Source organism: Salmo trutta, chromosome 23, assembly GCF_901001165.1.
Source record: "Salmo trutta chromosome 23, fSalTru1.1, whole genome shotgun sequence".
Lineage (NCBI taxonomy): Eukaryota > Metazoa > Chordata > Actinopteri > Salmoniformes > Salmonidae > Salmo > Salmo trutta.
Genome location: NC_042979.1, coordinates 20211327 through 20226510, shown reverse-complemented (window position 1 = coordinate 20226510; position 15184 = coordinate 20211327). Strand labels below are relative to the sequence as shown.

Sequence of the window (15184 nt, the reverse complement as noted above, 5' to 3'; positions counted from 1 at the left end):
TGAAGGTTTAGTTTTTGAGTGATGGGACACTCGTCATAGCCCCTTCTAGTAGTCTTCAGACTATTGATCATTTTTCAAGTGTTTAAAAAATGATCCAGGAGACGGAGCTGAAACCACACCTATAACTTAATGCATACCTTATGGTTCATGTAAAGTAAAGTGGCATGAAAACAACAGTGTTAAGCTCTCTATAAATCCTGTTTCTTTCCACCTACCTAGCTAAGGATCCTAAAATGTAAACACTGTAGCTCAAGCAGGGAGTTTGGTTTTGTTGTGAGTGTCGGTTTGTGTTTGCTCTGCCTTCTCTCTATACGTTTAGAGGTTCATGTTAGGCTTTCGGAGTTTGTTGTTGAGGTGGAAGGAGAGAGAAAGAGGGGAAAAGAGAGGGAGAAAAGCACTACATTTACATTTTAGCAGATGCTCTTATCCAGGGAGACTTACAGGAGCAATAAGGGTTAAGTGCCTTGCTCAAGGGCACATCAGCAGTGTGGTTGTGTGTGTGTGTTGAGACAGTGTGGCTGTGTGTGTTGAGACAGTGTGGTTGTGTTGAGACAGTGTGGTTGTGATGAGACAGTGTGGTTGTGGTTCTTTGTGTGTTGAAACTGTGTGGTTATGTTGAGGCAGTGAGGTTGTGGTTCTGTTGAGACAGTGTGGTTGTGGTTGTGTTGAGACAGTGTGGTTGTGTTGAGACAGTGTGGTTGTGTGTGAGTTGAGACAGTGTGGTTGTGTTTAGACAGAGTGGTTGTGGTTGTGTTGAGACAGTGTGGTTGTGTTGAGACAGTGTGGTTGTGGTTGTGTGTTTGTTGAGACAGTGTGGTTGTGTTTGTGTTGAGACAGTGTGGTTGTGTTTGTGTTGAGACAGTGTGGTTGTGGATGTGTTGAGACAGTGTGGTTGTGTATGTGTTGAGACAGTGTGGTTGTGGTTGTGTTGAGACAGTGTGGTTGTGTTTGTGTTGAGACCGTGTGGTTGTGTTTGTGTTGAGACAGTGTGGTTGTGTATGTGTTGAGGCAGTGTGGTTGTGGATGTGTTGAGACTGTGTGGTTGTGGTTGTGTTTAGACAGTCTGCTTGTGTTGAGAGAGTGTGGTTGTGTTGAGACAGAGTGGTTGTGTGTTGAGACAGTGTGGTTGTGTTGAGACAGTGTGGTTGTGGTTGTGTGTTTGTTGAGACAGTGTGGTTGTGTGTTGAGACAGTGTGGTTGTGTTGAGACAGTGGTTGTGTGTTTGTTGAGACAGTGTGGTTGTGTTTGTTGAGACAGTGTGGTTGTGGTTGTGTTAAGACAGTGTGGTTGTGTTTGTGTTGAGACCGTGTGGTTGTGTGTGTGTTGAGGCAGTGTGGTTGTGGATGTGTTGAGACTGTGTGGTTGTGTGTGTGTGTTGAGACAGTGTGGTTGTGTTGAGACAGTGTGGTTATGGTTGTGTTGAGACAGTGTGGTTGTGTTTCGACAGAGTGGTTGTGGTTGTGTTGAGACAGTGTGTTTGGGTTGAGACTAGAGGTCGACCGATTATGATTTTTTTTTTCAGCGCCGATACCGATACCGATTGTTGGAGGACCAAAAAAAGCTGATACTGATTAATCCGCCAATTTTTATGGATATATTTGTAATAATGACAATTACAACAATACTGAATTAACACTTATTTTTACTTAATATAATACATCAATAAAATCAATTTAGTGTCAAATAAATAATGAAACATATTCAATTTGGTTTAAATAATGCTAGAGAGAGGTTCCAATCATGTAGCACAGTACAGTTTAATCATATGTCCTCAGCTGTGCTTTTTTTCTAATGTCCTCTCTCCGCTGCGTCCCAAATGGCACCCTATTCCCTACATAGAACAGTACTGGTCAACAGTAGTGTGCTGTATAGGGAATACAGCAGGCAAACTGTTGTTAAAGACAGCCTTGAGTGTCCCGGCATTCCTAGAACATTGAAGTCCTCTGACTGCTACCAACGTAGCGCTTGGCCAGACTCTCTCATTGTAGTCTGCTCACAATATCCCACTTCTCTTAATTCATTGACCACACTCCCACGTGTGTGTGTGTGTGTGTTTGTTTGTTTGTTTGTTTGTTTATTTGTGTGTGTGTGTGTGTGTGTGTGTGTGTGTGTGTGTGTGTGTGTGTGTGTGTGTGTGTGCAATCACAGAGACACACACAATCTGGACGCACAGACTGAAAAGCATGCCTACTACTTCTCTCTGACCATATGTGAAACATTTCTAGATTGATTAATTCAGCTTTTTTTCCCACAATGTGTGTGTTTGTGTCTTGTGGGCTTTCAAATACTGATACACAGCTACAAGGAATGTATCTATCTAGCCTACCCAGGGCTACAGTACACCTTGTTGATAACCAGTAGCTACTCCACCAAACCTCAACCCAGTCTGAGCGGAGCAGCTAGCCCCAGAGAATCTTACAGCAGCCCTATACTGTAGTGTGCTGACTCAAGACATTCACTCATCCATTTGTGTTGCTGGTTCTGGTAGCTTAAATCTGTTTAACAAAGTGTATCTCATGGAAAGAGGAGATATAGCACATTCTATGGATAGCTGTGTGTTCTCCATGCTATAATGAAGACATACTGTACTGGATGACATCAGGGATGATGTTCTGTGGGCATTGATTCATTGGTTGCGTCCCAAATGTCACCCTAATCCCTATATAGAGCACTACCTTGGACTAGAGCCCTATGGCTACCCTTTGGGCCCTGGTCAAATATAGTGCACTATATAGGGAATAGGGTGCCAATTGGGACGCTACCGTGGTTCCACTTCTAGGGCAGCCAGGTGAATGCCGTATGGCAGTGTGTGTTTTGAGGCAGTGTGGTTGTGGTTGTTGAGACAGTGTGGTTGTGTTGAGACAGTGTGTTGTGGTTGTGTGTGTGTTGAGACAGTGTGGTTGTGTGTGTGTTGAGAAATTGTGGTTGTGTGTGTGTTGAGACGGTGTGGTTGTGTTGAGACAGTGTGGTTGTGTGTGTGTTGAGACTGTGTGGTTGTGTGTGTGTTGAAACAGTGGCTGTGTGTGTGTGTTGAAATAGTGGTTGTGTGTGTGTTGACACTGGGGTTGTGTGTGTGTGTTGAAACAGTGTGGTTGTGGTTGTGTTGAGACACTGTGGTTGTGTGGTTGTGTTGAGACAGTGTGTGTGTGTGTGTGTTGAGCCAGTGTGTGTGTGTTGAGACTGTGGTTGTGTGTGTGTTGACACTGGGGTTGTGTGTGTGTTGAGACAGTGTGGTTGTGGTTGTGTTGAGACAGTGTGGTTGTGTGTGTGTTGAGACAGTGTGTGTGTGTTGAAACAGTGGTTGTGTGTGTGTTGACACTGGGGTTGTGTGTGTGTGTTGAGACAGTGTGGTTGTGTGTGTGTTGAGACAGTGTGTGTGTGTTGAGACAGTGTGTGTGTGTGTGTGTTGAGACTGTGGTTGTGTGTGTGTTGACACCGGGGTTGTGTGTGTGTTGACACTGGGGTTGTGTGTGTGTTGAGACAGTGTGGTTGTGTGTGTGTTGAGACAGTGTGGTTGTGTGTGTGTTGAGACTGTGTGGTTGTGGTTGTGTTGAGACAGTGTAGTTGTGTTGAGACAGTGTGGTTGTGTGTTGAGACAGTGTGGTTGTGTGTGTGTTGACACAGTGTGGCTGTGTGTGTGTTGAGTCAGTGTGGTTGTGGTTCTGTTGAGACGTTGTGGTTGTGTGTTGATACTGTGTGTTTGTATTGAGACAGTGTGGTTGTGTTGAGACAGTGTGGTTGTGTTGAGACAGTGTGGTTGTGGTTGTGTTGAGACAGTGTGGTTGTGTTGAGACAGTGTGGTTGTGGTTGTGTTGAGACAGTGTGGTTGTGTTGAGACAGTGTGGTTGTGTTGAGACAGAGTGGTTGTGTGTTGAGACAGTGTGGTTGTGGTTGTGTTGAGACAGTGTGGTTGTGTGTTGAGACAGTGTGGTTGTGTTGAGACAGTGTGGTTGTGGTTGTGTGTTTGTTGAAACAGTGTGGTTGTGTTTGTGTTGAGACAGTGTGGTTGTGGTTGTGTTGAGACAGTGTGGTTGTGTTGAGACAATGTGGTTGTGGTTGTGTTGAGACAGTGTGGTAGTGTGTGTGTTGAGACAGTGTGGTTGTGTTTAGACAGAGTGGTTGTGTTGAGACAGTGTGGTTGTTTTGAGACAGTGTGGTTGTTTTGAGACAGTGTGGTTGTGGTTGTGTTGAGACTGTAGTTGTGTGCCTGTTGAGACAGTGTGGTTGTGTGTGTGTTGAGACAGTGTGGTTGTGAGTGTGTTGAAAGTGTGGTTGTGTGTAAGTTGAGATAGTGTGGTTGTGTTTAGACAGAGTGCTTGTGGTTGTGTTGAGACAGTGTGGTTGTGTTGAGACGGTGGTTGTGGTTGTGTTGAGACAGTGTGGTTGTGTTGAGACGGTGGTTGTGGTTGTGTTGAGAGTGGTTGTGTGTGTGTTTAGACATTGTGGTTGTATGTGGGTTGAGACAGTGTGGTTGTTGTTCTGTGTGTGTTGAGACAGTTTGGCAGTGTGGTTGTGGTTGTGTTGAGACAGTGTGGATATGTTGAGACAGTGTGGTTGTGTTGAGACTAGAGGTCGACCGATTATGGTGCCGATTATTGGAGGACCAAAACAAGCCGATACCGATTAATCTGCGGATCTTTATGTATATATTTGTAATGATGACAATTACAACAATAATGAATGAACACTTATTTTAACTTAATATAATTCATCAATAAAATCAATTTAGTCTCAAATAAATAATGAAACATACCCAATTTGGTTTCAATAATGCAAAAACAAAGTGTTGGAGAAGAAAGTAAAAGTGCAATATGTGCCATGTAAAAAAGCTAACGTTTAAGTTCCTTGCTCAGAACATATGAAATCTAGTGGTTCCTTTTAAACATGAGTCTTCCATATTCCCAGTTAAGAAGTTTTAGGTTTGTCACACCCTGACTATAGAGAGCCCTTGGTTCTCTTTGGTGTTTAGGTCAGAGCGTGACTAGGGGGGTGTTCTAGTCATTCTATTTCTATGTTGGTGAGTTGTATGGTTCCCAATTAGAGGCATCTGGTAATCGTTGCCTCTAATTGGGGATCATATTTAGGAAGTCCTTTCTCCCACCTGCTTTGTGGGATATTGTTTCACTTAGTGCCTATGTGCGCACTGTACTTCACGTTGGTTGGATGTTTTGTTGTTTTTGTTGTTTCACTGTGAATTAAAATTATGTGGAACTCAACTCACACTGCGCCTTGGTCCACTCTGTACGACGATCGTGACAGAATATCCCACCTCACAAGGACCAAGCAGCGTGTGACGGAGGTAAAGGAGTTTTGGACCTGGGAAAAAATCATGGGAAGACACGAGACCCTTCCTTGGCGGGAGTCGCAGAGGACTCAGGAAGGACAGCGCCGACGCCGGGGCCCGTGGCCACAGAAACCCCAAGTTTCTTTGGGTGGGGGGCACGAAAGGTGGTCGGCCGAGCCAAGGAGAGAGCCAGATCCCGCCTGGGAGTTGATGGAGCAGTGTGAGGAGGGATATCGGAGAATGATGTTGGCTAGGAGTATGCTGCAGCGCAGGCGTTTTGAGGAGTGTGTTATCAGTCCGGTGCCATCTGTGCCGGCTCCACGCACCAGGCCTCCAGTGTGCCTCCCCAGCCCGGTACGTCCTGTGCCGGCTCCCCGCACTCGTCCTGAAGAGCCAGTGACCGTCAGGGAGGCGATGGAGAAGTTGGGAGAGAGAGAGAGGAGAGAGATGTTGTGCAGGTGTGTTCTGCACCACATTCGACCTGAAGAGCCTGTCAGCAGTCTGGTGAGTCCTGTGCCAGCTCCCCGCACTCATCCTGAAGTGCGTGTCACCAGTCCGGTGCCACCTGTGCCGGCTCCAAGCACCAGGCCTCCAGTGTGCCTCCCCAGCCCGGTACGTCCTGTGCCGGCTCCCCGCACTCGCCCTGAAGTGCGTGTCACCAGTCCGGTGACACCTGTGCCGGCTCCACGCACCAGGCCTCCAGTGCGCCTCCCCAGTCCGGTACGTCCTGTGCCAGCTCCCCGCACTTGCCCTGAAGTGCGTGTCACCAGTCCGGTGCCACCTGTGCCGGCTCCATGTACCAGGCCTCCAGTGCACCTCCCCAGTCCGGTAAGTCCTGTGCCAGCTCCCCGCACTCGCCCTGAAGTGCGTGTCACCAGTCCGGTGCCACCTGTGCCGGCTCCATGCACCAGGCCTCCAGTGCACCTCCCCAGTCCGGTAAGTCCTGTGTCAGCTCCCCGCACTCGCCCTGAAGTGCGTGTCACCAGTCCGGTGCCACCTGTGCCGGCTCCACGCACCAGGCCTCCATTGCGCCTCCCCAGTCCGGTACGTCCTGTGCCGACTCCATGCATTCGACCTGAGGAGCGTGTCATCAGTCCAGTGTAACCTGCGCCGATGCCCAGTCCAGGCATGCTGTCCAGTCCCTCTCCCTGGCAGGAGCCTTCCTCTGCACCGGTGCCCAGTCCAGGCACGGCGTCCAGGCACGGCGTCCAGGCACGGCGTCCAGGCACGGCGTCCATGCACGGCGTCCAGACACGGTGTCCTGTCCAGCTCCAAGGCCAGAGCCTTCCTCTGCGCCAGTGCCCAGTCCAAGCACGGCGTCCAACCCAGCTCCATGGCCGGAGCCCTCCTCTGTGCCGGTGCCCAGTCCAGGCATGGCATCCAGTCCCGCTCCATGGCCGCAGCCTTCCTCTGCACCCGTGCCCAGTTTAGGCACGGCGGCCAACCCGGCTCCATGGCCGGAGCCCTCCTCTGCGCCGGTGCCCAGTCCAGGCACGGTGTTCAGCCCGGCACCATGGCCGGATCCGGGGTCTGGGTGGGGGCTACGACCCGCACCGGAGCCGCCGCCGACACTAGTCACCCCCCCTACCCTCCCCATCCGGTTTCAAGTTTTGCGGCCGGAGTACGCACCTGTCACTCCCTGACCATAGAGAGCTGCGCCTTGGTCCGCTCTGTACGACGATCGTGACAAGGTTATAGTTATTATTATCCAAGATGGCGTAGCAGTTCAGACGTCCTGTCGTGTCTCGTGTATATATATATTTACATATTTTTTTCTTCACTTATCTTTTTACATTTTTTTTATTCAAATACTCAACCTCAAAGCACTCTCCTGCAACCCGCCTCACCAATTTAAAAAAAAAAAAAAAAAAAAAGTATTATTTACCTCATCTGAATTCCACAACAGAAGCTAGCCAGAGGTTAGCCATTTTCACTGGCTAACGTTGAAGTTCAGCTAGCCAAGGTTAGCCGTCCTCAGCTGTCCATTAGCTCGAAAAGCTATCGCCAGTTTTTGTACAGCGCGACTCAGACCAGAGCATATCGGACCTATTCTCTCTCCTTTCCCCGATTTCTACCGCAGGCTCTGGACATTTACACCTGGATCTTGCAGCTAACTAGCTGCTACCTGAGTGACTATTGGCAACGTCGGTCACGGAATTAACACACATTATTGCGGAGCTGGCCAGCTAGCCAGCTGAGGAGTTCCGTCAGCCACTCGTGGGCTGTTCCTGAGCTAGCCAGCTGAAGTGTCTCCTGGGCTACAACTCACCTATCCTGACCCGTTTTACTGCCGATGCGGAGCCCCATCGGGTCTTCACGACTGGACCACCGACGTTATCTGCCCGAGGGAGTTATCCAACTGGCCCCTCCGTCGCGACGTAACCTGATCGCCCATCTGCGGCCGGCTAATCGTTAGCTGTCTTTTCGGCTGCGATCTGAATAGGTCTATCGGACACTTTTCTTGGGCCACTATAACTAACTATTTTGCCAACTTGGACAGGTCCCCCCTTCCACACGGAACCCCACTAACCCACAGACGGAAACGCACGAGGTGGCTAAAAACAGACCTCCCTCCCATCTTCCACTAGCTTGCTACCTATGGCCCGGCTAGCTGTCTGAATCTCACTGGACCCTCTGATCACTCGGCTAAGCATGCCTCTCCTTAATGTCAATATGCCTTGTCCATTGCTGTTCTGGTTAGTGTTTATTGGCTTATTTCACTGTAGAGCCTCTAGCCCTGCTCATTATACCTTATCCAACCTCTCAGTTCCTCCACCCACACATGCTATGACATCTTCTGGTTTCAATGATGTTTCTAGAGACAATATCTCTCTCATAATCACTAAATGCCTAGGTTTACCTCCTCTGTACTCACATCCCACCATACCTTTGTCTGTACATTATACCTTGAAGCTATTTTATCGCCCCCAGAAACCTGCTCCTTTTTCTCTCTATTCTGGACGTCACAGACGACCAATTCTTATAGCTTTTAGCCGTACCCTCATACTTATTCTTCTCTGCTCCTCTGGGGATGTAGAGGTGAATCCAGGCCCTGCAGTGCCTGGCTCCACTCCTACTCCCCAGGCGCTCTCTTTTGGTGACTTCTGTAACCGTAATAGCCTTGGTTTCATGCATGTTAACATTAGAAGCCTCCTCCCTAAGTTTGTTTTATTCACTGCTTTAGCACACTCTGCCAACCCGGATGTCCTAGCTGTGTCTGAATCTTGGCTTAGGAAGTCCACCAAAAACTGTGAAATCATCATCCCTAACTACAACGTTTTCAGACAAGATAGAACGACCAAAGGGGGCGGTGTTGCAATCTACTGCAGAGATAGCCTGCAGAGTTCTGTCCTGCTATCCAGGTCTGTACCCAAACAATTTGAACTTCTACTTCTAAAAATCCATCTCTCCAAAAACAAGTCTCTCACCGTTGCCGCCTGCTATAGACCCCCCTCGGCCCCTAGCTGTGCTCTGGACACCATATGTGAACTGATTGCCCCCCATCTATCTTCAGAGCTCGTGCTACTAGGCGACCTAAACTGGGACATGCTTAACACCCCAGCCATTCTACAATCCAAGCTTGATGCCCTCAATCTCACACAAATTATTAATGAACCCACCAGGTACAACCCCAAAGCCGCAAACTCTGGCACCCTCATAGATATCATCCTAACCAATGTGCCCTCTAATTACACCTCTGCTGTTTTCAACCAAGATCTCAGCGATCACTGCCTCATTGCCTGCACCCGTAATGGGTCAGCGGTCAAACGACCTCCACTCATCACTGTCAAACGCTCCCTGAAACATTTCAATGAGCAAGCCTTTCTAATCGACCTGGCCCTGGTATCCTGGAAGGATATTGACCTCATCCCGTCAGTAGAGGATGCCTGGTTATATTTTAAAAATGCCTTCCTCTCCATCTTAAATAAGCATGCCCCTTTCAAGAAATTTAGAACCAGGAACAGATATAGCCCTTGGTTCTCCCCAGACCTGACTGCCCTTAACCAACACAAAAATATCCTGTGGCGTTCTGCATTAGCATCGAACTGCCCCCGCGATATGCAACTTTTTAGGGAAGTTAGAAACCAATACACACAGGCAGTTAGAAACGCCAAGGCTAGCTTTTTCAAACAAAAATTTGCTTCGTGCAACTCCAACTCTAAAAAGTTCTGGGACATTGTAAAGTCCATGGAGAATAAGAACACCTCCTCCCAACTGCCCACTGCACTGAGGATAGGAAACTCTGTCACCACCGATAAGCCCACTATAATTGAGAATTTCAATAAGCATTTTTCTACGGCTGGCCATGCTTTCCACCTAACTACCCCTACTGCATTCAACAGCACTGCACCCCCCACAGCTACTCGCCCAAACCTCCCCCATTTCTCCTTCTCCCAAATCCATTCAGCTGATGTTCTGAAAGAGCTGCAAAATCTGGACCCCTACAAATCAGCTGGGCTTGACAATCTGGACCCTTTCTTTCTAAAATTATCTGCCGAAATTATTGCAACCCCTATTACTAGCCTGTTCAACCTCTCTTTCGTGTCGTCTGAGATTCCCATAGATTGGAAAGCAGCTGCTGTCATCCCCCTCTTCAAAGGAGGTGACACTCTTGACCCAAATTGCTACAGACCTATATCCATCCTACCCTGCCTTTCTAAGGTCTTCGAAAGCCAAGTCAACAAACAGATTACCGACTATTTCGAATCCCACCGCACCCTCTCCGCTATGCAATCTGGTTTCAGAGCTGGTCATGGGTGCACATCAGCCACGCTCAAGGTCCTAAATGACATCGTAACCGCCATCGATAAGAAACAATACTGTGCTGCCGTATTCATTGACCTGGCCAAAGCTTTTGACTCTGTTAATCACCACATCCTCATCGGCAGACTTAGTAGCCTTGGTTTCTCAAACGATTGCGTCGCCTGGTTCACCAACTACTTCTCTGACAGAGTTCAGTGTGTCAAATCGGAGGGCCTACTGTCTGGACCTCTGGCAGTCTCTATGGGGGTACCACAGGGTTCAATTCTTGGGCCAACTCTTTTCTCTGTATACATAAATGATGTCGCTCTTGCTGCTGGTGAATCTCTGATCCACCTCTACGCAGACGACACCATTCTGTATACTTCTGGCCCTTCTTTGGACACTGTGTTAACAACCCTCCAGACGAGCTTCAATGCCATTCAACTCTCCTTCCGTGGCCTCCAACTGCTCCTAAACACAAGTAAAACTAAATGCATGCTCTTCAACCGATCGCTGCCTGCACCTGCCCGCCCATCCAGCATAACTTCTCTGGACGGTTCTAACTTAGAATTTGTGGACAACTACAAATACCTAGGTGTCTGGTTAGACTGTAAACTCTCCTTCCAGACTCACATCAATCATCTCCAATCCAAAGTGAAATCTAGAATTGGCTTCCTATTTCGCAACAAAGCATCCTTCACTCATGCTGCCAAACATACCCTCGTAAAACTGACCATCCTACCAATCCTCGACTTCGGCGATGTCATTTACAAAATAGCCTCCAATACCCTACTCAACAAGCTGGATGCAGTCTATCACAGTGCCATCCGTTTTGTCACCAAAGCCCCATATACAACCCACCACTGCGATCTGTATGCTCTCGTTGGCTGGCCTTCACTTCATAATCGTCGCCAAACACATTGGCTCCAGGTCATCTACAAGACCCTGCTAGGTAAAGTCCCCCCTTATCTCCGCTCACTGGTCACCATAGCAGCACCCACCTGTAGCACGCGCTCCAGCAGGTATATCTCTCTGGTCACCCCTAAAGCCAACTCCTCCTTTGGTCGTCTCTCCTTCCAGTTCTCTGCTGCCAACGACTGGAACGAACTACAAAAATCTCTGAAATTGGAAACACTTATCTCCCTCACTAGCTTTAAGCACCAGCTGTCAGAGCAGCTCACAGATCACTGCACCTGTACATAGCCCATCTATAATTTAGCCCAAACTACTACCTCTTCCCCTACTGTATTTATTTATTTTATTTATTTTGCTCCTTTGCACCATATTATTTATATTTGAACTTTGAACTTTCTTCAAACTACAAATCTACCATTCCAGTGTTTTTCTTGCTATACTTTATTTACTTTGCCACCATGGCATTTTTTTGCTTTTACCTCCCTTATCTCACATCATTTGCTCACATTGTATATAGTCTTATTTTTTTTCTACTGTATTATTGACTGTATGTTGTTTACTCCATGTGTAACTCTGTGTTGTTGTATGTTGTCGAACTGCTTTGCTTTATCTTGGCCAGGTCGCAATTGTAAATGAGAACTTGTTCTCAACTTGCCTACCTGGTTAAATAAAGGTGAAATAAATAAAAAAATAAAAAAATTATAGGACTATTTCTCGCTATACCATTTGTATTTCATATACCTTTGAATATTGGATGTTCTAATAGGTACTTTAGTATTGCCAGCCTAATCTCGGGAGTTGATAGGCTTGAAGTCATAAACAGCGCAATGCTTGAAGCACAGCGAAGAGCTGCTGGCAAATGCAGGAAAGTGCTGTTTGAATGAATGCTTACGAGCCTGCTGCTGCCTACCACCGCTCAGTCAGACTGCTCTATCAAATCATAGACTTAATTATAATATCATAAACACACAGAAATACAAGCCTTAAGTCATTAATTAATTAATATTAATTAATATGGTCAAATCCGGAAACTATCATTTCGAAAACAAAACATTTATTTTTTCTGTGAAATACGGAACCGTTACGTATTTTATCTAACGGGTGGCATCCCTAAGTCTAAATATTGCTCTTACATTGCACAACCTTCAATGTTATGTCATAATTATGTAGAATTCTGGCAAATTAATTACGGCCTTTGTTAGGAAGAAATGGTCTTCACACAGTTCGCAACGAGCCAGGCAGCCAAAACTGCTTGCATAGAACGCAAGAGAAGTGACACAATTTCCCTAGTTAAAAGAAATTCATGTTAGCAGGCAATATTAACTAAATATGCAGGTTTAAAAATATATACTTGTGTATTAATTTTAAGAAAGGCAATGATGTTTATGGTTAGGTACACATTGGTGCAACGACGGTGCTTTTTTCGCGAATGCGCTTGTTAAATCACCTGCTTGGCGAAGTAGGCTGTGATTCAATGATAAATTAACAGGCACCACATCGATTATATGCAACGCAGGACAAGCTAGTTAACCTAGTAATATCATCAACCATGTGTAGTTAACTAGTGATTAGTTAAGATAGATTGTTTTTTATAAGATAGGTTTAATGCTAGCTAGCACCTTACCTTGGCTCCTTGCTGCACTCGCATAACAGGTAGTCAGCCTGCCACGCAGTCTCCTCGCGGAATGCAATGTAATCGGCCATAATCGGTGTCCAAAAATGCCGATTACCGATTGTTACGAAAACTTGAAATCGGCCCTAATTAATCTGCCATTCCGAATAATCGGTCGACCTCTAGTTGAGACAGTGTGGTTGTGGTTGTGTTGAGACAGTGTGGTTGTGGTTGTGTGTTTGTTGAGACAGTGTGGTTGTGTGTTGAGACAGTGTGGTTGTTGTTGTGTGTGTGTTGAGACAGTGTGGTTGTGGTTGTGAGTTTGTTGAGACAGTGTGGTTGTGTGTGTGTTGAGACAGTGTGGTTGTGTGTTGAGACTGTGTGGTTGTGATTGTGTTGAGACAGTGCGGCTGTGGTTGTGTGAGTTTGTACTTTATATTGTACTGTATGGGTGTTCTACCCACTGTGAATTTAAGTTGGCTGTGTCTGGCTGTGGATGTAGCTACACTGCGATCCTGTTTCTTCTTTGTATGTTCTTCCCTGCTCTAGTTGTATCATTTATACTGTACAACATACTTCATATGGGCAGTTTATATTTAGCTACTATGTTTATGATTATACTGGTACTAAATAATTCATCCATGTGTTTGTGTGTACCCCTCCTTCTCTAGTTGTGTCCATTACTCATGTGAGGCCATCGACTGCCAGGAGCCGCTGATCCGCAATGCAGAGCTCAAGTGCAGCAGTCTGGGCTTCTTCAACGGAGCTCGCTGCACCATCACCTGTAACTCTGGCTACGTCCTGCAGGTCCACAGAGACGATGACATCATCAAGACCCAGGTATACACACACACACACACACACTAGCCATATTCTTCACCTGCAACAGCAGCTTGGCAGTGTAAACCCACTGGGAGGATGACATCATGTCAAGCCCAGGTAGCTAGCTAGACACCTCCTCCTTCCTTCCTTCTCCCTGCTTTATGCACACACACACACACAGATGGACAAAGGCACATGCACGTTCACGTGTATACACACACACACACACATACGCGCATACTCGCACACAGACACACACACACACACACTATATATGTTTAGTCTTTCTGCGCTGCACCATCACCTGTAACAATGGCTATGTGTTTCTGCTCCACTGGGACGATGATATCACCAGGTACTCTCTGCTCACTGCGGCCCCCTTCCTCCATCCCTCCCTCCCTCTCCGCCTTCCTGCCTGCCTGCCTGCCTGCCTGCCTGCCTCCCTCCCTCCTTCACTCCCCCCCCCCCACTCGCACAGTGAAGTCATGCTCACAGAGCACAGATACAACAACTAGACACAGCACTGTCCAGATACTCCATGTCTTTCTAACGTCTGTATGTGTGTGTATTTAATGGATATGTATGTGGTGTTTGCTGAGATGAATTACACTGCAGCTACTTTTCATTACGACACTGTGTAGCGGGCAAGAAAAAAGTTACCCTATGACATACGTGTTAACATTTCTCACATTACTGGAGAAAGAGCTTTCTGGTTACCAAGACATCTCAGCATCCACTTCATGTAGTATCAACCCCCACACACTAGACACTCAACAGATGAGGAGCACAGACATTGGCACACAAAACACTAAAACACAGAAGCATGCAGACACACAAAGCACCCCAAACAAACAGGTTAGTTCACAGGCACACAGCCAACCCATTCACTTCCACAGAGGGCTCTTAGTTAGTTCACAGTCACACAGTAAACCCATTCACTCTCACAGAGGGCTCATAGTCAGTTAGTTCACAGCCACACAGTCAACCCATTCACTCCCACAGAGGGCTCTTAGTTAGTTCACAGTCACACAGTAAACCCATTCACTCCCACAGAGGGCTCATAGTCAGTTAGTTCACAGTCAACCCATTCACTCCCACAGAGGGCTCATAGTCAGTTAGTTCACAGCCACACAGTCAACCCATTCACTCCCACAGAGGGCTCATAGTCAGTTAGTTCACAGCTACACAGTCAATCCATTCACTACCACAGAGGGCTCATTGTCAGTTAGTTCACAGTCACAGAGTAAACCCATTCACTCCCACAGAGGGCTCTTAGTTAGTTAGTTCACAGTCACACAGTCAACCCATTCACTCCCACAGAGGGCTCATAGTCAGTTAGTTCACAGTCACACAGTAAACCCATTCACTCCCACAGAGGGCTCATAGTCAGTTAGTTCACAGCCACACAGTCAACCCATTCACTCCCACAGAGGGCTCATAGTCAGTTAGTTCACAGCCACACAGTCACAACCCATTCACTCCCACAGAGGGCTCATAGTCAGTTAGTTCACAGCCACACAGTAAACCCATTCACTCCCACAGAGGGCTCTTAGTTAGTTAGTTCACAGTCACACAGTAAACCCCATTCACTCCCACAGAGGGCTCTTAGTTAGTTAGTTCACAGCCACACAGTCAACCCATTCACTCCCACAGAGGGTTCATAGTCAGTTAGTTCACAGTCACACAGGAAACCCATTCACTCCCACAGAGGGCTCTTAGTTAGTTAGTTCACAGTCACACAGTAAACCCATTCACTCCCACAGAGGGCTCTTAGTTAGTTAGTTCACAGCCACACAGTCAACAAATTC

The 15184-nt window shown here is 47.1% G+C and overlaps 1 protein-coding gene across 1 annotated transcript in view; it reads left to right on the top strand.

Annotated features, from left to right (window-relative positions):
* Positions 1 to 15184, top strand: part of LOC115159544 (pappalysin-1-like) — a 122469-nt gene that overhangs the window by 70769 nt on the left and 36516 nt on the right. Inside the window, exon 14 of the mRNA XM_029709362.1 lies at positions 13226 to 13394. Within this exon, the coding sequence (XP_029565222.1) occupies positions 13226 to 13394 (169 nt within the window). The remainder of the gene's footprint in view (positions 1 to 13225; positions 13395 to 15184) is intronic.